Raw genomic sequence first — 19,901 nt, 5'->3', positions numbered from 1 at the left:
ATATTAACTGGAGTACTGACTTAGAACTAGGGTTGGGTGAGAATATCAATTAAGTTTACATTTCAAGCCGAATCTATCAAACTGGCACTGCTGAAACAACATGAGAACTGAAACACAACTATTCTTCCAAATGCACACTTATTCAAATTTTGCAATACAGTTTGCTAACCAATGTTTACAAAAATGTATATATTTGGGAAAAGTGTGCATAAAATTGAATATATGAGTAAAAATAACATGAAAAATACATTATATGATGAAAAATAGCTTGCAAAAATGTGTATGTTACTCAAAACTGCCTGCAAAAATATATTTATTAGGCAAAATTTGCACTAGAATGCTGGAGAATTTTCATGAGGATTTTTTTTAAAAAAATAAGAGTTTACTGCAGAAATGTGGAGAACTAAATGTAAGACTGAAAAAGTTAGAAATGGAGAGAACCAAAATTGACAGATCTTTCCATCCCTAGTTAGAAGCATACAACGCTGGTTTTCTTCAAGCATGGCATGGGCTGCCAATACATTTCTGAGCCAAATTCAAAATGAGGGTGATAGCCCATAAAGCCCTAAATGACTTGGGACCTCACCAGCTGCAGGCGCTCCTGTCCCCTACTGCCCTGCCTGAGTGCTCCTCTTTGAGTATTACACATTATGTGGTGATATAATGGGAAGGGGTCTTCTCCATCATCATGACTTGTGCAATGCCCTCTTCTCTGAAATCTGCCCAGAGCCAACCTTCTCTTCATAAAACCTGGTTATTTTGTCAAGCTTTTAGTAATCATCAATCTCACTGCTTAATTTGTAATGACTGTCATTTGTGTTTTAAGAATATTTATTGTTTATCCACTCCTGTCCTTATCAGTGGTTGAATTTATTGGATTTTAATGACTGGTGTACCCCACCCTGAAATTCTTGGATAGGGGGTAGGTTAAAAATATTTAAAGAAATAAATAAAATGTGTGCTGATGCAATCATGCAAATGTTTGAATCGTAGATTTTTGTGCAGTTGCTTTGTGATATCCACATGCACTTCTACCCACTGGTAACAACAAAATCTTGATACAACAGTGTGTACAGCAATCACACATGAAGGCTGCAATCCTATACACTTCTGAGTGGGAGAAAGTTAAGTATGCTCCATTGAACTCAATGGGACTTACTCTGCCTAGTCACAGTAAGTTTGCTCTGTTGTGTTTTTGTCAGTGGAGAAGGGCTGTGGCTCAGCAGCACTGTACTTGCTTTGCACGCAGAAGGTCCCAGGAGACCCAGGTTCAATCCCTGACATCTCCATGTAGGGCAGGGGAAGCCTGCTGCCTGAAACTCTGGATAGCTGCTGTCAGTCAGTGCAGCCAATATTGAGCTACGAGCACCAGTGGTCTGACTCACTATAAGGCAGCTTCCTCTGTTCCTGTGTAATACACAATAGTAATTTAGAGGTGTGGGGAGAAATACTAACAATCATATGGATGCTGCAGCACACTGCATGTGCCCGGTGCTCTGAACAACATTTGTGACAGGATATTCTCCATGCATTGGTTCTTCTCCAGAAACAGGGCTCAGTAATTCAGAACTCCAAAATCCTGGTAAAATTTAGATGAGAATTCCAGAAGCATCTCCTGACTGGTCCCCATTTCCCTATAACAACCTGTAATCCTTGTTAAGATGTGCAGACAAACAAGTATTAAAAGTACAAGCATTCTAGCAAGGGTTAACTGATATTTGCAAAATGACCAATTTGGAGTTTTTCACAGCTGACTAATGTACTCCAGGCTATCAGGCATGGTTATCTGCACAGCCCAAAATCCAGATAATGTCGTTTACCATGGCGGGTCCCATAGATATACAGTCACCCAAGCACACAGCACATTTCTGTGAAATGTTCCCCACACCTACAGGCAAGATATAAAAGTTCGTGGTCTCTGGAATTTTATTCCATTTGCTTCTCAGCTTCTTCCTCTTATCTGAAAGAAAAATGAACAGACTTGTGAGTATATTTCACACATTCTTTTTTTAAATGTCGATATATTCAGATGAGATCTGTCCCATCTTGGCGTATAAGGATATCAGAGGCTCCTAGCCACAGTGGCCATTCTCTGCCCCCACAGTCGGAGGTAGGATGCTTCTGAATACTATTTGCAGGAAACCACATGGAGGGGAGAGAGCACTTGCGCTCAGGTCCTGCATGTGGGCTTCCCATTGGGCCATCTGGTTGGCCACTGTGAGAACTGGATGCTGAACTAGATGGGCCACTGGCTTGATCCAGCAGGAACTTGTTCTTATGTTCTTATGAGATTGCAGAATTGACTTTGTAAGGCTGAGAACTCTTGAGGGGGGGGGAGGCATCATATGCCACCAATCTATTGCATGGGCATTTTCCTTGCCTAAAACTTCGCATTTCATGAACATCATTGGATTTTTGAATGAACTCATTTATGTAACCTCTGGATGAATTTTTTGATAGCAGTTTGATTATAGCAGAAACATTTTGTGGCTTTGAAGTGGTTGTTTTAGTTCCACAGAAGACCATCAAAATTGCATCAGCCACTCTCCCACTTAATGGAATAGGGCCAATCCACCAGAAACTTCCCCACATGCTCAAGGGCCTAGTTAGGGAGTAGCCTGGGTGGGCAACCCTGGGTCTTTTCCACTGAGCTCCAGATCTCCTGTTCTTTTGTATCTTTTAATTTTTTTAAAAAAGAAAGTTTTTTCCGTACAGGGTGGCTGGGCATGCTGCAAAGCACGGTAGTGCCAATGTGACCCCACCCACCCACTTAATGTGCTCAGGGACCTACCACAGGAACAAGGGAAAATACTGAGCCAGATCATTGGTCCATCCTGCCCCGTGTTATCTGCTGCCTGACTGGAGGTCTCCAGAGTTTCAGACAGTCTTCTCCATTGTCCCAGAGTGCAGGACACAGAATAATGGGCTCAAGTTGCAGGAAGCCAGATTTCTACTGAACATCAGGAAAAACTTCTCAGCTGTTAGAGTCATACGACAGTGGAACCAATGACCTAGAGAGATGGTGGGATCTCCAACACTGGGGGCATTCAAGAGGCAGCTGGACAGCCATCTGTCAGAAATGCTTTGATTTGGATCCCTCCATTGTGCACGGGGTTGGACTTGATGGCCTTATAGACCCCTTCCAACCCTACTATTCTATGATTCTATGAGTCTTCTCCAGCCTTACCTGTAGATGCCATTGGGGATTGAACCCGAGGCTTGTCTGTGTGCAAAACAAGAACTCCTCCAGTGAGCTATGGCTCTTGCATGAAAAATAAAGCAACATTTCAGCCCTCGTGATTCTGAATAAAAGCCCGGATTAAACTGGAGTGCAGGAAACTGCCTTATACTGAGCCAGATAATTGATCCATTTAGGTCACTATCGTCTACACTGACTGGCAGCAGCTTTCCACTATTTCAGACGGGACATTTTCAGCCCTACTTGAAGAACGTGGGACTCTGCCATTGAGCTATAGCCCTTTCCCAAAGTTTGTAAATTAGCATTTGCAAATGTTACACACATTTGTGCTGTGGAGCTGTGCCCTGAATCTTTAAGAGCGCAGCAACCCCCCTGTGCAAAGAGGTGCACATACGGGCGTTGAGCCAGTTGCCATTCACTGCAATAAGGTTTGGGCTGCAGGAGAATTTCCCAGTGGCTGGTGCTCCATGGCTCTGGAGATGGGCCTGCCTCCCACTTCTCTGCCCTCTCCTGTATGGCCACATGTGTGACCTCACTTTGTCTGCCTTTTGCTTGAAGTACAGTATTTATTTATTTAATTGGTTTTTTAAAAACTGCCCTTTATCACATTTGATTCAAGGCCAGTTTTAATTTTTTTTTGGACAACGTAAGCCATTGTTAAACTAGCAACATGACCCAACATATGGTAATATACTGTATCTTGAGGGGAGGAGGGAAATCTTACTTTCCAAATAGTTCTTAATGCAACCCACTACTCAATGCAATAAATAATCCAACCATTTGTGCAGAAAATAATCACAAAGGTAGAAATGCAAGAGGGAAGAGATAAAAATCAGGAGCAACCAGCATGCAGTTGAAAAGTATCAGCAAATCTATCAGAGCTTGGAAAAGTTACTTTTTTGAACTACATCTCCCATCAGCCCCAGCCAGCACCATGCTGGCTGGGGCTGATGGGAGTTGTAGTTCAAAAAAGTAACTTTTCCAAGCTCTGAAATCTATTAACAACATATCTATGTAAACAATATATATATATATTTACAGATATAAAGAGGGAAGAGCACAAAGACAGCCCACAATTTCTTCCTTGCCAACAGGCTATAGAAACTGAAAACCAGCAGTCAGAGCATAGCCCCAATAACCGCATTTTATGTTGTCTTGTACAAATCTAACTTTTCAAAAGTCTGTAAATAAAGTCCAATCTTCTAGAAAATATTAAATGGCATTATAACTTCCTAGCTGGATATGAATGAGCGCTATAGTATTCATAATCATGACATACCATATTTTGTGCAACCACTCCCTTAAATTTTAATTATTTATTTTCAGTATTGTATGAACCACAGGATGCCTTTGTGAAATACTGGGACCATTCAGCACCAGCCACAGCCCAGTCAGGAGCAGGCACTGCGTTTCCTGGCCACTCTCTTTAGTCGCCATTTGGTGGCAGTGATGGCAAAGTTCACAGGACACTCACATTCTAGTGGCATCTGAAAAGTACACAGTATGACCTCAGACAGGCAGTGCCCACTTTAAATGTTTTGTTTTGCTTGTTTATTTGCTGAATAATATCCTAGCTATCAACTCAAATCAGTTTCCACTAAACCAAAACAGTAAAAATAAAAAAAGGCATCGCACCAAAACAGCAGAATTGTCTCAGCTGGTTGGCTGAATGCAACTGCAAAAGTGTATGTACTTGTCTGGATGCAAGGGTTGCCATACATTTACTTGTGGCTTGAGGGGCTTCTAAGACAGCACAGGTTTCAAAGCCACCCACCTAGCTTGAATTCACTGCTAAGAACCAAAGCTTTAAACGGAGGCGCTTCCAGTTGTGAATTTGCTCTTCTACTGTATCTTGAACAAAAATGTTGCTTTTTCCTCATTTTTCAGGCTGTAGTAGTCGCTGTTCTGGGGCTCTTCTGGTGTCCAGCTTTTGCCACTTACCAGGTAAACAGAATAATTTCTTTTTCACCATGACAATAATTCAAATAAAATAAAAATTGTGATACTGTTGACTTTTATTTATCCCACTGCATTTATGCCCTGTACATCATATGCTGATGACACCCAGCCAGCTAGGTCTTTCATTCTCATCAAATCCTAGAGAGGCAGTGGAAATCCTAAAATGCTGTGAAAAACAGGACTAGGGGAAGTGAAATGCAATTTAAACTAAATCCACATAAAATAGACTTACCGATAGATTGGCTAATCTGAGAATCACAGCTTGTTTTGGAGAGCATTACACCCCTTGTGAAGACAGAGGCAGCTTACGGGGGCCTCCTTGATCTGACACTGCTTTGAGATGCTCAGATAACATTGCTCAGATAACAAAGGCAACAAGAAAAGCCTTTTCCCAGTTTTGGCTAGTACACTGCCAGTTGTGCCCTGTCCTGAGAAGGGAAGAGCAGATCTGCCTGCAGTGATTCTTTCTTTACTCAGCTTCAGGCTGGATGATTAAAATATGCTTTATGTGGGGCTCCTATTCAAAAGTGTCCACAAACATCAACAGGTGCACAATTGCAGCCACCATATGATTAGCAGAGAGTAATCAGTTAGGGAATATTACTCTGGCATTGTTCATTCTGCATAGATTACCTGTAGGTTCAGAGCCCAGTTTAAGATGCTGCCTGTTTAAACCCCTAAACTGGGAAATTGTCTGCCTTAAGGGCTGGCTCACTCAGTATGGACTTGCTGAAGCACACCATTCAACAACATCCAGCAGAGCTTGGGAAAGTTACTTTTTTGAACTACAACTCTCATCAGCCCAATCCAGTGGCCATGCTGGCTGGGACTGATGGGAGTTGTAGTTCAAAAAAGTAACTTTTCCAAGCTCTGCATCCAAGGTCCTGCCCAAAGAAGTGGACACTGGGACGTGGACACCTTCACACTATGGGATGCCCTCTGCAGGGAGGACACCTGACACCCCCCCAATACTGGGTGCCGCCAGAAGCCCAATTAAAACTTGGTTCTTTCAATAATCAGTTTACTTTGCTGCTCAATTCCTTCCTGGTGCTGCAAAAGAGATCATTTGCCTCTTTTGTTGATTATTGGTGTTTTTCATTTTTGTTCCAGCTTTCCATGATTTTGATGGTTTCTGTTCTGCTGCTGTGTACTTTGGCATATATTGTCTATATAATTTAATGTATTTCTAGTGAATCTCATTAACCAATTTGATTTTTTTTAAGATGAAGTGAATTATACTTTTTGAAAAAATCAAATGAAAACAGCAGGCAATGCCCTTGACTTATATTATGCTTTTCAGCAAGGAGCAGGAGACAAAAATTAAACAATTTCAGATATTTTTCTGCTCAGACCTACAGCATCCCAAGCATCAATGGTGGTTATGTCCAGCAAACAGTGACCATTGATAATGAGAGGCAAGTAGCAAATATCCACGTGTACGGAGGTCTCTGCTCTTCTGACACCATTTTTGACTACAAACATGTAAGTTGATCTGCTTCTCTTCGGAACAAGACAGCCAGTGCGGTGTAATGGTTAGGGTGTTGGACCTTGGGCAGTCTCTGTCTCTCAGCCTAACCTACCTCGCAGTGCTCTTTTGAGGATAAAATGGGGAGGAGAATCCCATGTATGCCACCTTGAGCTCCTTGGAGGAAAGGTGGGATAGAAATATAAATAAGTAAATAAATAAAATAAAGCAACCCACACCCCTCTGGAGTCTTCTGCAAAACCAGCCCAGGTGACAGCAGGCTATGGGCCTGAGGCATGCTGAATCCAAGCAGGTCAGGGTTGGTCAGTACCTAGGCGAGAGAATGCCTGGGAACCACATGAATGCTACCTTGGGTTCCATGATGGAAGAAAGGCAGAATATAAATGCAGGTAACAAATAAAGAAATAAATTACACCATTTGGTTGTTCTATGTAGACAGCAACACTTAATTCTCCATTATCAAGTTTTAGAGTAACCTAAATTTTAGGCTGAAACATTTTCTTACTGCGCATCCATCCATCCATCCATCCATCCATCCATCCATCCAAGTATCATCTATTTAAAATAAGCTTATTTCAAGATGATGACAGGCAAACAGACCGACATTGTAAAATATGATGAAAATAGTAATAATAATAAATTTAATTTTTGTGTCACCTATCTGGCCGAAGCCACTCTAGGCGACGTACAAACTAAAAAATGGCTTGAATAGTCACATTCTGAGGCATTTGTTTAAGGTCAGTCAAACCCATTCACACTTTAGAATGAATGGCTTTCTTTGCTCTAAACTGTAAAATAAACTAGCTTAACATTCAACCTACATATTGGTTTTCCAGCATTAAAGAACCCTTTGAGTCCATTGATACAACATGGAGGGGAGGCACTTGGGCCTAGGGTCTCATAAACCACTTTCACAAGTGACAGTTAGGCCCCTTTTGCCACCAATAATTTGGTTTTTTAAAAATTTGTAGACAAACACAGCTTGTAACACAGAAGACGGCCATTTTTTATTTGAATGATGCACATTTGAAATGTGGATTCAACAAATGTATCACTGGTCACCTTTCATTGCCTTTGAAATCAGTATTCATTGGGGTGGGTCTTTCTTGACAAAGTGTTTGAGAGTAAAATTAATATATGAAGGTAAATAATTGGTTGCAGGACATTCAAATGGACTTGAAGATCTCTCATAAAATTGGTCAATGATCTCACAAGGAGTCTTTCTTGCTACATTAGTTCCAAATGCCTCTTTAGTTCAGAGTCAGAGCTGATGAATCTCAAGGGTAAGGAATCTCACAAAGGCCAGCATTTTAATCTTATTATGCTCATTGACAGGGGTACATTGCCACGAGGCTCTTTTCCCGACGAGCCTGCTTTGTCATGAAGATGGAAAAAGGCTACATTCCAGAGCTGGAAGAAATTGGACGGTTAGCGTATGAGAAACAGGTGACTGGAGAGTTCATCAGAGACATCGCTATTGAAGTGTCCATGCTATACATGTATATTTGGTTTATACGCTTAAAATGCTCAAGGCTTCCCGCATAAGATCCTGGGAATTGTAGTTTAGTGACAAAACTGGAAGTTCAGTTAGTGATGTGTAGTTCCCTCTCACATAACTATAGTTCCCAGGGGAGAGGCAGTGACCAGCAAACTAAGTCTGTAGAGTACATATGATGGCCCCACACATCAGATAGCACTGAAGTGACTAGTTAGTCTGACAGCAGCTTACAGTCTAAAGAAATCCAACAGCAGTCAGTCAGCCAGAAGCTTCAGGGTAAGTTTATCCTCAAATTGGGTCTCAGATCCTGAGGTGGTATTCAATGCCAGTCGTACTCAGAATAGACCCCAATGAAGGTAATAGACATTAATTCTATTAATGGCTTCAGTAGAAATGACAATGACTTAAGAACAAAAATAAAGGCCGGGGATCACTGCGGAGGAACAGAAGAAAACACTGGTTAGTCCTCAAGAGCCAGCCAAGGCCAAGACTATCCTAGTTGATGATGGCAGGGAGCATATGCCCTCAGTTACCAGAATCCAGCTTCTCAAATCTTAGAGACGACGAGATTCTAATTCCACCAAACACTGCTCAGCCCTCCTTTGGAAGAAAACTAAAAGCAGCATGATTGTCACGTTTCAGATCAGGTCCCAGCTGGAGAGTGTCCACAACAAGGCCCACAAGTAGGTGAGAGACTGGGCAAGCGGCTAGCAGTTCAGGCAAAGGCAAGGTCAGGAGACGTAGTCAGGCCACACAGAGACAATAGTTCAGGCACGGTATCCAAGGACTGGTGGAAAAGCATTGTCCTAGTAGCTCTTCTAGCCTGGTACTGAGGCTTTTGAGACAGGGCTGCTGGAACCACACCCAGGGTCCAGCTGAATTCCATCAGCTGGTGTCAAAGAGAGGTCTGCTCATGAGGAGAACCTTGCCTTCTTGCCCCAAAGTCTGGCAGTTTTCCATTTGTTGTTACTGTTGCTCATGCTGGCTCGGGGCCTTTTCAGCCTCAGCTTTTGTCCTCATTTTTAATAGGGTTCTGAGGCTGAACTCTCTGCTGCACAGATGGTCCCCTGGATGCCTGGTCCAAGAGTCCTGACTCTTCCTTTACCCCATATCTAGTCAGGTCCTGGGCTTTGCTAAGTAACAGGGGCTCCAAGTCATCCTATGATTAGGAATCCACTGGTTGAGGCATGACAATGAACACGCTATAGCATGACACAACTTGTTCTTTGGAGTGACAGAAAGGAATATTTAGGAATGATTGAATGGCTGAAGAGCAGCAAGCCTGCAATTCTTGGGAGCATATTAAAAATGAGGACCAAACACAGAGAAGAAAGAAATAATCCAAGATGGCAGCACCAAGTGCCTAACATTGCCCCAAGTTGGGACAAAAGGGGATTCAATGGGTATGGAACCCTGGAATAGTTAAAATGGTGGTGGTGGTGGAGGAGAGAGGACTCTTAATTGTTCTAGTTGGTGTAAAGCTTTTTTTGTATATGTCTACTGTTCAGGTCTCTAAATAGTGTGGGGTCCCTGGCCTGTTTGTAATAAACTTCCATTTGTAATATTAGCAAATAGTCTTGTGGTAACCATAGATCTCTTTTCAAAATTTAGTACTATATGCCACTTTCCAGTCCTCTGATATGGAGGCTGATCACATTGACAAGTTATATATTCTTGTTAGATCAACCATTTCAAATTTAAGAACTCTTGATGGGTATACAATCCAGACACTGTTCATTGTTATTTATTTAAAGATATATATCCTGCCGATAATTGCAAAATATTAGGGCAGGTAACAATAAATAACAATTTAAAAAATCATAAGAATAAAATTAATGAAACACAGTGTGTGAACCTAACTCAGCGGAATCTTTTCTGCTATATCAGACGCCCTGCTTCCGAAGAGCCGTATGGGGGTCAAGGAGAGCCGTGTCGGTGCCTGCCGGATTTGAGGACTAGATTTGTCAATAAGGCCAAGGTCTTAATTTCTTGCCACCACTGTTTGTCTCAGTTCTTTAGTTCCCCTTCCTGAAAAAACAAGAGAGGATCCTGCAGCAACTTAAAAACTAGGAAAGTTATTCCGGCACATGCTTTCCTCTTGGGCTAGAGTCAAGACCATGAACACTCATGCCAGCCTTCCCCATTCTGGTGCCCTCCATCTATTTTGAACTAAGGTGCAGCTCCCTTCAACTCCAGCCAGCAAGGCTGTGTTCCCATCTGCCCCAGAATCATACGGCCACATTGGCTGAGGCTGATGGGAGTTGTAGTCCAAAACACCTGGAGGGCATCAGAATAGGTAAGGCTGGCTTACGTCACAATAAATTTGTTAGGCTTAAACAACTTTGTTGTTGTTGCTGCAGCAGGTGAACATAGATGCCCCTCTGGAAATAGTTACTTCATAAACATGCATAATGAATAAATAATACCTTCTTTTTTAAAATGTTTTTAATCTTAGAAGATGTTTTTAAAGATTTTTTTAAGAAACGTTTTTGAAGATGTTTTGTTTTAATGTGTTTTAGAGTTTGTTTTTATGATGTTTTAATGTTTTTGGTGCTTTTGTTTGCTGCCCTGGGCTCCTGCTGGGGGGAAGGGCAGGATATAAATCAAATAATGAATGAATGAATTAACATGTTCTTCTTTTAGATGATGCATCAAATAATGTCCCCAAGAAATGTGTGGGCGAAATATGAACCCAGTGACTCTTTCTTTGGAGAAATCAGGGAGTGGCTTGTTTTTGGCAGTTCAATCGAGAAACTCTGCAAGAGCGTGCCTGTTTACAAAGCTGAAAAAGTTGAGAGTAAGTATTCACAATCTAACCAAATATCTACTTCATCTGGATTCGGAATGTCCAGAATTATTAAATGCTGAAATGCAGATTAAACTATATTGAAAGAGCTCTGCAATCTGGGATGACAGATTTTCTGGAATGATTACTGAAGGGATATACTGCCTTCAAGTCGATTCCAACTTATGGCGACCCAATGAATAGGGTTTTCATGAGGCTGAGAGGCAGTGATTGGCCCAAGGTCACCCAGTGCGCTTCATGGCTATGTGGGGATTCGAACCCTGGTGTCCCAGGTCGTAGTCCAACACCTTAACCACTACACCACACAGAACCACCTCACTAACTCCTTAATCATATAGTGCAATTCTGTACAAGTCTACCCAGAAATAATCCCCAATGAGTGATGGGGTTTATCACCAGGTAAGTGGGCATAGGACTACAGCCTTAACATCCTTAAGAGATGACAAGATTCTCAACCTTCTTCCATTTTCAATTAGTTGGAACCTAGAGATCACTAGCTGAAGGCAACAAAGTGTGAACTTGACAGACTAGTGGAAAGGATTATTATTATTATTATTATTATTATTATTATTATTATATTTGTATGCTGTTTTTCCATATACACTTAAAGCATAACAAGAAAATCCAACAAATAACTCAGTTTGATTATATGAACATTATAACATTTTTGTTATCATAAAACAAATTATCAATCACTAAAACATATCAATTAATGACAAATGTAATAAACCAGTGCAATCGTATTTCAACCATAATATAACCAGCAACCCAAATACACACAGTTCCTAGCAGCTTGATCATATATTATAAAATACATAGAATCATAGAATCGTAGAGTTGAAAGGGGCCTATAAGGCCATTGAGTCAACCCCCTGCTCAATGCAGGAATCCAACTCAAAGCATAAAACATAGCAATTAATAAATCTATACTATAAGGTGCATAAATGTATAGAGACTAAAAATAAGCTGGCTGAAGTTAGACTCCAAAAAGTCTGGAAAGCACCAGACTGAAATAAACTAAGAATTCTTTCAAGCACTTGAATGAGATGATTTTGTTTTAACATCCATCCATCCATCCATCCATCCATCCATCCATCCATCCATACCAACCAATTTGTATTTCTTATCTCTCATCTAGGTGGAGTACATGCCGGTGGCTGTGCCAAAGCAGGTATCATTGGCATTTTGGGTATTAGCATTTGTGGAAATCTCAACCTGTAGACCTTCTGAACCTCCCAGGATTCCGTGCTCCAGCTTTCTGCCTCGCTGTGAATGTTCTCAGACTCCCTTGTGCTTCACTTGAATGCTGCAGCCCAACCCAAGAGCAACTAATAAAGAAAAGCAACTTTCCAGACCCCCCCTTGGCTTCTTATTTTCCAAATCATTTAAAAAGATCCTTCCCTTGGCACTCTGCTTCCTGGGGGAAGATTTTTGCGGGTCAGCTTCCAAGGAAGAAAAAAGTATTAGAGATAGATGGTATTTTTGTGAAAGTGCTTAATTACAAATATGGAAGCCAAATATAGGGGATCAGGCAAACCTCCAAATGGACAGGCTAGTCTTTAAAGCATCATTAGTTCCCCCCAAAATCAAGGCTGCCCCAAATGTCCCTTTTCCTGGCTGCATTCCAAGCCCCACTCACCCTTTTACTCTAGCATTTAGCCCCCACTCACCGTGATGCATGTGCAGCATCAAAAGCTGTCAATGTTCATTTAAGAAAACATCTTCAAGTGACCTGGGCCCACTGAGGCATCTTTAGCTATTTGCTAAACAAAACACAAGTGACAGTTCTCTCTCTACTTCAACATGCTATAGGAATAGCATTCTCTTTCCCATAAGCGTTGTCACTAGGATTGAGGAAGAAATTCAATTCAGTTTGCATGTACAGGTGAACCTACCCAGTTGGCACTTTCCAAAACAATATGTGAACTGAAACCCAGCCATCCTTTGAAATTTGCACTTCTTCAGATTTTGCAATCCAGTTCTCCAGCCAAGTAATATATACAAAAATACGTAGAGTCATAGAATACATGGCTACTGAGTTTCCCATTTCAGCAATGGATTTATAGGTAATGGGATTAATTGCCGGGTTGTTCTGTTGCATCATACCTTGTGCCTTCTGAAATTGCGGAGTCTCTCCACACTTGGGAATATCTGTAAATCCATCACTGCTGCAACACAAACCCTCTTCCGAAACAACCTTGTAGCAAAAAGGCCCTATAAAATACAACAAAGCAGACACTCATACCCAGGTTTTAAGTATAAATGCAAACATCTCTATATATGTGGACCTATCCATAAGTAGGAGGGTGTGGATTACTAGTTGCTGTTTTCTGCCTTGTGATACTCCTAGACCGCCATCCCATCCATTCAGCCCATTGCAGTTGTGGATACTGGCAATTGGTTCTTGCAGGTTAACTTTCACTGTCTGGTGGGTGTTGCTGTTGGCATTTCCTTGGTTGCGCACAGTGACAACCTCATTTTTTAAAAAACATGAATGAATGAGTCAGTGGGGAGGTCATGAAAGGGAAGATGAAATGTGAAATGGGGATGGAGGCTTCAGCAATTTTTCAAGTGGGATGTATCAAAGCAGGATAACTTTATAGGAACATGTTTTTTGAAAAACATCAGAACCCTCACTAATGTAGAGGTGTTTAGACAAAAGATATTCCCCCAGCAAGCTCATTGTCTCTTAGTTTTTGTGTGGAGAAGAAAGAGGGGAAGGGAGAAAAGAGTGATATGGGTATGTGCTGGCAGCCCAGGTCTTAGTGGTTGAAGGTGATATCATGGGTTGGCCATATGCATCTTTATCAGTCATGCAAAGGAACTTGAATCCTAAACTCTGACCGCCGGCCCATGTGCCAACCTGGATTACCCAGCAAAGGCAGCCCTAGTCTGAAGCAAGGTGTGGCAGCTGCTCAGATAACGGGATCCTACTGTGGGTGGAAGACAAACAGAGCTGGCCCAGTATGACCCTTGTGCAGGCCCTATTCATTTACAGGACATCAGGAGAGTGTGATGGCTGAGTCAGACCTAGGGATGTGCTAGAAATCTACCCCACTGGAATTTGGTACCAAGTCTTCCATTCTCTTCACTTATTCTCTATCACTGCGGATCAGATATTTATGTAGTGATTTTCCACGTCTACTTTTGAATTTTTTTAAAAAACAATCCACCTGTAAAACAAGAATATTAGAAATAATTTGATCAAAATTTCCTCTCACTGATCAATATTTCCTTTAGAATTATCAATATTTCCTTTAAAATTGATTTCCTTTAAAATCATCGACATTAATACCAGTTTCTTTAGAGGAAAAAATGGATCAATAAAAGCAGGAGCTAGCAAACAAAAAACAAACTCAAATCAATACTGGCCTGTTGAGTTGACGGCATGCTTTCGAACCGGCACTGGCCAACAGATTCCATTCAGTCAGACCAAAGGGAGCCCTTCTAGCTCAGTGTCCTGCTTCCAAATGGCAGCCAGATGTTGCCAGGAAACCTACAACCAGGGCATAAATTCAGCAACCCTGACCTGCTCTCCCCATCTGCCAGCAACTGAGGTTCACAGCCACACTGCTTCTAAAACTACACATTACATCTAGGCATCATGACTGATCATCATTGATCGATCCATTCTCCATGATTTTGCCCGATTCCCCCTTTAAAAGCATCTAAGCTAACGACCATCACTATAATGTGTGGGGACAAGGAGTTCCAGAAATGACGGAAGTGGTGTGTGGAGAAGGGCTCCCTTTCTGTCTGTCTCAACTCTTCTGCCCATGACTTCTTTTGGATGACCCCAAGTTCTAACATCATGGGAGGGTGACCAGGTCTTCCCAGCTGATATGTCCCTGTGTTATCTAGCAATTGTAAGGAAGGTTGTTCCTTGTGGATGTGCTGCTGAGGCACCAAAGCATCTGAAAGCAACCCCACTGCCAGGGTGGGCAGGATTAGGGGCAGGATTTGCTCTCACATAACTAGAGTTAATCCAAAATGGCGGGAAATTTTAAAATGTTCCTACATCTCTTCAGGAGCCGAACAGCTCATGTTATGTTGTATGTTGTTAGTGGTTTATTTATTTATTAAATTTATATCCCGCCCCTCCTCCCAGAAGGAGCCCAGGGCGCCAAACAAAAACACTAAAAACACTCTTAAAACATCTTAAAACAAAAGACTTTAAAACACATTAGAACATCTTTAAAAACATTAAAACAAAACATCTTTTAAAAAGAAACTGCTTTAAAAACATCATAAAAAGCAATTCCAACACAAACTCAATCTGGGAGTTATGAAACTCTTTAAATCCTAGGGTTTTTTTCTGTCTGGGTTTGCTAAATTTTACTCTGGCAGGGTTCCTGTGCTTTAAATGATAGCTGAGAGGGAGAAAATTAGCTAGTGAAACTTTCACTGGACCCCAAGAATAATTTAGTACCAGGGATATGCTATGGTCCTCCTGATCAAAATGCTGAGGGAGATCTTGAGATGAGAAATGACATGGAGGAAGCATCCAAACTAAGAAATGTTGTAGTAATGGGTGACTTCAGCCACCCTGACATAGACTGGATACATATGTGTTCCGGTCATGACAAAGAGGTAAAATTTCTAGATATCCTAAATGGCTGTTCTTCAACCTTGGGCCCCCAGATGCTGTTGGAATACAACTCCCATCAACCTCAGCCAGCTTAGGTAATGGCCAAGGATGATGGGAGTTGTAGTCCAACAACATGCGGGGACCCAAGGTTAAAGAACAGTGCCCTAAATGACTGTGCCCTAGAATAGTTGGTCATAGAACCATCCTGAGGTGCAGTGGCCCTCAATTTAATCTTAAATTGAGCCCAGGACCTGGTGGGAGATGTAAGCATTGTCAGACCTATTGGGAGCACTTACCATAGTGCTGTTAAATTAAAGGTCTGCTAAAGCAGGATAAGGAGATTGCGGAGAAGCTAAATGAATTCTTTGCATCTGTCTTCACAGTGGAGGATACACGACAGATCCCTATGCCTGAACTAACTTTTGCAGCCAGGAAGGAAGTCTGTGACAAGATAGTGGTATCAAGAGAAGAAGTCCTAGGCTTCAAAATAAAAACTGACAAATCATCGGGTCCAGATGGCATCTACCTGATAGTTCTCAAAGAACTCAAATATGAGATTTATTATTTTTATTTATTTATTATTGCTGATCTTCTAACAAAAATATGTAACTTGGCCCTTAGATCAGCTTCTATACCTGAGGACTGGAAAGTGGCCAATGTAATGCCGATTGAGCGGGTGGTGGCAAAACAGTTGCAAGCGCACTTGGAGGAAGCGGATTATCTGGATCCATTTCAATCTGGCTTCAGGCCTGGACATGGGACTGAAACAGCCTTGGTCGCCTTGGTAGATTATATGAGGAGGGCGTGGGATAGGGGCGAATGCACCTTCCTTGTCCTCCTTGATCTCTCAGCGGCTTTTGATACCGTTGACCACGTTATCCTCCTGGACCGCCTGAAGAGGTTAGGCATGGGGGGCACTGTATTGCAGTGGTTCCATTCCTTCCTCTCTGGTAGGTACCAAAGAGTGGCATTGGAGGATGAGGTTTCGGATCCTTGGCCTCTCACTTGTGGGGTGCCACAGGGTTCCATCCTCTCCCCGATGCTGTTCAACATCTATATAAAGCCGCTGGGGGCAATCATCAGGAGATTTGGGCTGCAATGTCATCAGTATGCGGATGACACGCAGCTCTATCTCTCATTTAAATCTTCACCGAGGTTGGCTGTAGAAACCCTGTCCAAGTGCCTGGAGTCGGTGAGTGGCTGGATGGGAAGGAATAAGCTGAAGCTGAACCCTGACAAAACCGAGGTACAGTTTGTGGGAGACAAGGGAAGGCTGGGGGATGTGGACCTGGTGCTCAATGGGGTACGTTTGCCCCTGAAAGACCAGGTCCGCAGCCTGGGGGTCATTCTTGACTTTCAGCTGACCATGGAGGCTCAAGTCTCGGCTGTGAGCCGGGCGGCGCTGTATCAACTCCATCTGATACGGAGGCTGCGCCCCTACCTTCCCAACCATCTGCTCCCACCGGTAGTACATGCCCTGGTCACCTCTCGCCTAGACTACTGTAATGCGCTCTACGTGGGGTTACCCTTGAAAACGGTCTGGAAGCTGCAACTGGTACAGAATGCGGCGGCTCGTCTGATTAAAGGCAGCCGCCGGCAAGATCACATCACTCCAGTGCTGAAGGAGTTGCACTGGCTACTGGTTGTTTACCAGGCCCAATTCAAGGTGTTGGTTTTGACCTTTAAAACCCTATATGGTTTTAGCCCAGTCTATCTGAAGGAGCGCTGTGAGCCGTCCTTCCCTGGCTCTCCCTGTCAGGTTCCTACCTGTGCATGGCTACTGCCTGTCACTAGGCACCACCAGGGACTCCACCAGTCCGGACTGTCCTTTTTTATTTTTTCTCTCCCCGCTCTAGCACAGATCTCAACAGATCCCCCTGCTAGGCAACCACCAGTCACGTCCCAATACTAGTATTCCCAGAGACTCTGAATACTGGTATTGTTATTCTCTTCACCGCTGCCACCATTTGTTACAGTTCCCCTTCAGCCTTGGTCATTACCTTACCCTCCCTTCTGGTCTGTGAAACCCCAGCCAAGGATCAGGTCTTTGGTAAACCAAATTAAGTATTTATTACAGATAACAAAGCTAACAAGATTAACAAGATTTCTTCTTAAGGCACATAAGCATATGGTTTTACTCAATACTAATCCGAACTCCACCCCCCTCCTTCTCCACTCTCTCCTGGCAAACAACTCTCTCAAACCCCACCAAGCAATCCACTCTTTTTCTTCTCCCCTCTATTCCACTCTCACTCTTCCTTTTATACATTTAGCCATTTTAAACACTCAGCCAATCATCTTGCATTCTACTGCCCATTCACTACCCCTCCTCTTTCACTCCACTTACCATGTATCTTCTAAACAACCAACACTTACCATATATACATATATCCTTCTGGACCGATGAATACTTTTTCTCCCTCGGCGTCAGCTTGCGACTCAGGTACGCCACTGGATGTCTGGTGCCTTCTCTCTCCTGTAGCAAGACGACTCCCAGCGCCAGGTCCGACACATCTGTAGCCACGATGAATGGTTTCTCATAGTCTGGTGCTATTAATATGGGTCCTTGGCACAAGGCTTGCTTCAGTAGATCAAAAGCCTTCTGACATTCATCCGTCCATACCACACGCTCAGAACACTTCTTCTTTGTTAATTCATGCAAGGGGGTTGCGATTTCCCCAAAATTTCTCACAAACTTCCTATAAAATCCAGCCACACCCAGAAATGCCCTTACTTGTTTTTTGGTTAAGGGGATCGGCCATGCTTGTATTGCCTCCACCTTGCTCCATAACGGGGTGATTTTCCCACTCCCCACCTTATGTCCTAAATAGATTACTTCCTTTAGTCCAAACCGGCATTTCTTAGCTTTTATTGTGAGGCCTGCTTTTCTTAAGGCCTCCAATACTGTTGTCAGGTGTTGGACATGCTCAGGCACCGACTTGCTAAAAATGGCCACGTCATCGATATAGGCCACTGCAAAATCTGACATGCCTCGCAACACAGTATTGATTAGCCTCTGAAATGAACTTGGTGAGTTCCTTAGTCCCATGGGTAAGGTCACAAACTCATATAACCCATCTGGTGTACTGAAGGCAGTTTTGGCTCTGGATTGCTCGTCTAGTTCCATTTGCCAAAATCCTTTACAGAGATCTAGTGTAGAGATAATGGTTGCTGCCCCCAATAACTCTAACATTGCGTCTACCCTAGGCATAGGATACGCATCTGGGACAGTAATTTTATTGATTAGCCGATAATCAATGCAAAACCTGGTCGTTCCATCTTTTTTCGGAACCAGGACAATACTTGAGGCCCAGGGACTGATGGATTCCCTGATCACTCCTAATTCCAGCATATCTTCCACCTCCTTTTTGATCTCATTCAAAACTTTCCCATTCACACGGTACGGAACAGATCTGATTGGGGCATGATCTCCAGTATCAATGGAATGTATAACTATACTGGTTCGGCCAGGTTTGTTGCTAAAGAGATTCCTATAGGTTTTCAAAACTCTCAGAATCTCTTCTTTTACTTCCTCCTTCACCTCCTCTGACCATTCCACTTGATCTACCCCTCCTTTGTCTTTGCTTTCCTGTACCAAATCTGGAAGTTCAGGCCCACTTCCCTCAGGGAATAAGGTAACTTGCAACACCTGTGCATCCCTGGTATGGTAAGGCTTCAACATATTTACACGAACCACTTTGCTTTTGTTTAATTGGTCTGTGGTGATTACATACGTCACTGTGTCAAGCCTTTCTCTGATGGTATATGGTCCTTCCCAGTTAGCCTGTAATTTGTCATGTTTCCTGGGTATGAACGCCATAACCATATCTCCCACATCATACACACGTTCCCTGGCTGTTCTGTCATACCAGTAACGTTGCTTCTCCTGTGCTTGACTCAAATTCTTTTTCACCACCTCCATCATTGATGTTAATTTATTGCGGAATTCCAATACAAAATCTACTACAGATGTTTTGTACTCTCCCAGGGTTCCTTCCCATGAATTTTTTAATAGTTCCAAGGGTCCCCTCACTTTTCTAGTGAACATGAGTTCAAAGGGTGAGAAGCCTGTTGACTCCTGAGGGACTTCTCTGTATGCAAACAAGAAGAATCCCAACCGTTCATCCCAGTCTTGTGGGTGATCTTGAACATAGCTTCTGATCATGCCCTTCAAAACGCCATTGAATCTCTCTGTTAACCCATTAGTGGTGGGATGGTAAGTAGTGGTCTTTAGATGTTTTAGACCACAACATTTCCACATACATTGCATCACTTCTCCCATGAATACACTGCCTTGATCCGTCAGCACTTCATGAGGGAAACCCAGCCTCATAAAGATTTTTAATAAAGCCTCTGCCACTACAG

General features: G+C 42.6%; 1 protein-coding gene across 1 annotated transcript; it reads left to right on the top strand.

Annotated features, from left to right (window-relative positions):
- The first annotated feature begins 1,023 nt into the window (after positions 1-1,023).
- GKN2 (gastrokine 2) lies at positions 1,024-12,169 on the top strand. Its single transcript, XM_061593356.1, has 7 exons — positions 1,024-1,041; positions 1,909-1,983; positions 5,087-5,143; positions 6,509-6,640; positions 7,980-8,090; positions 10,786-10,939; positions 12,087-12,169. The coding sequence occupies exons 1-7, from the start codon at positions 1,024-1,026 to the stop codon at positions 12,167-12,169; spliced, it is 630 nt and encodes a 209-aa protein (XP_061449340.1).
- Positions 12,170-19,901: the final 7,732 nt, after the last annotated feature.

The sequence above is a fragment of the Rhineura floridana genome, chromosome 12, assembly GCF_030035675.1.
Source record: "Rhineura floridana isolate rRhiFlo1 chromosome 12, rRhiFlo1.hap2, whole genome shotgun sequence".
NCBI classification, from domain to species: Eukaryota; Metazoa; Chordata; class Lepidosauria; order Squamata; family Rhineuridae; genus Rhineura; species Rhineura floridana.
This window is presented reverse-complemented; position numbering and strand designations above follow the sequence as displayed.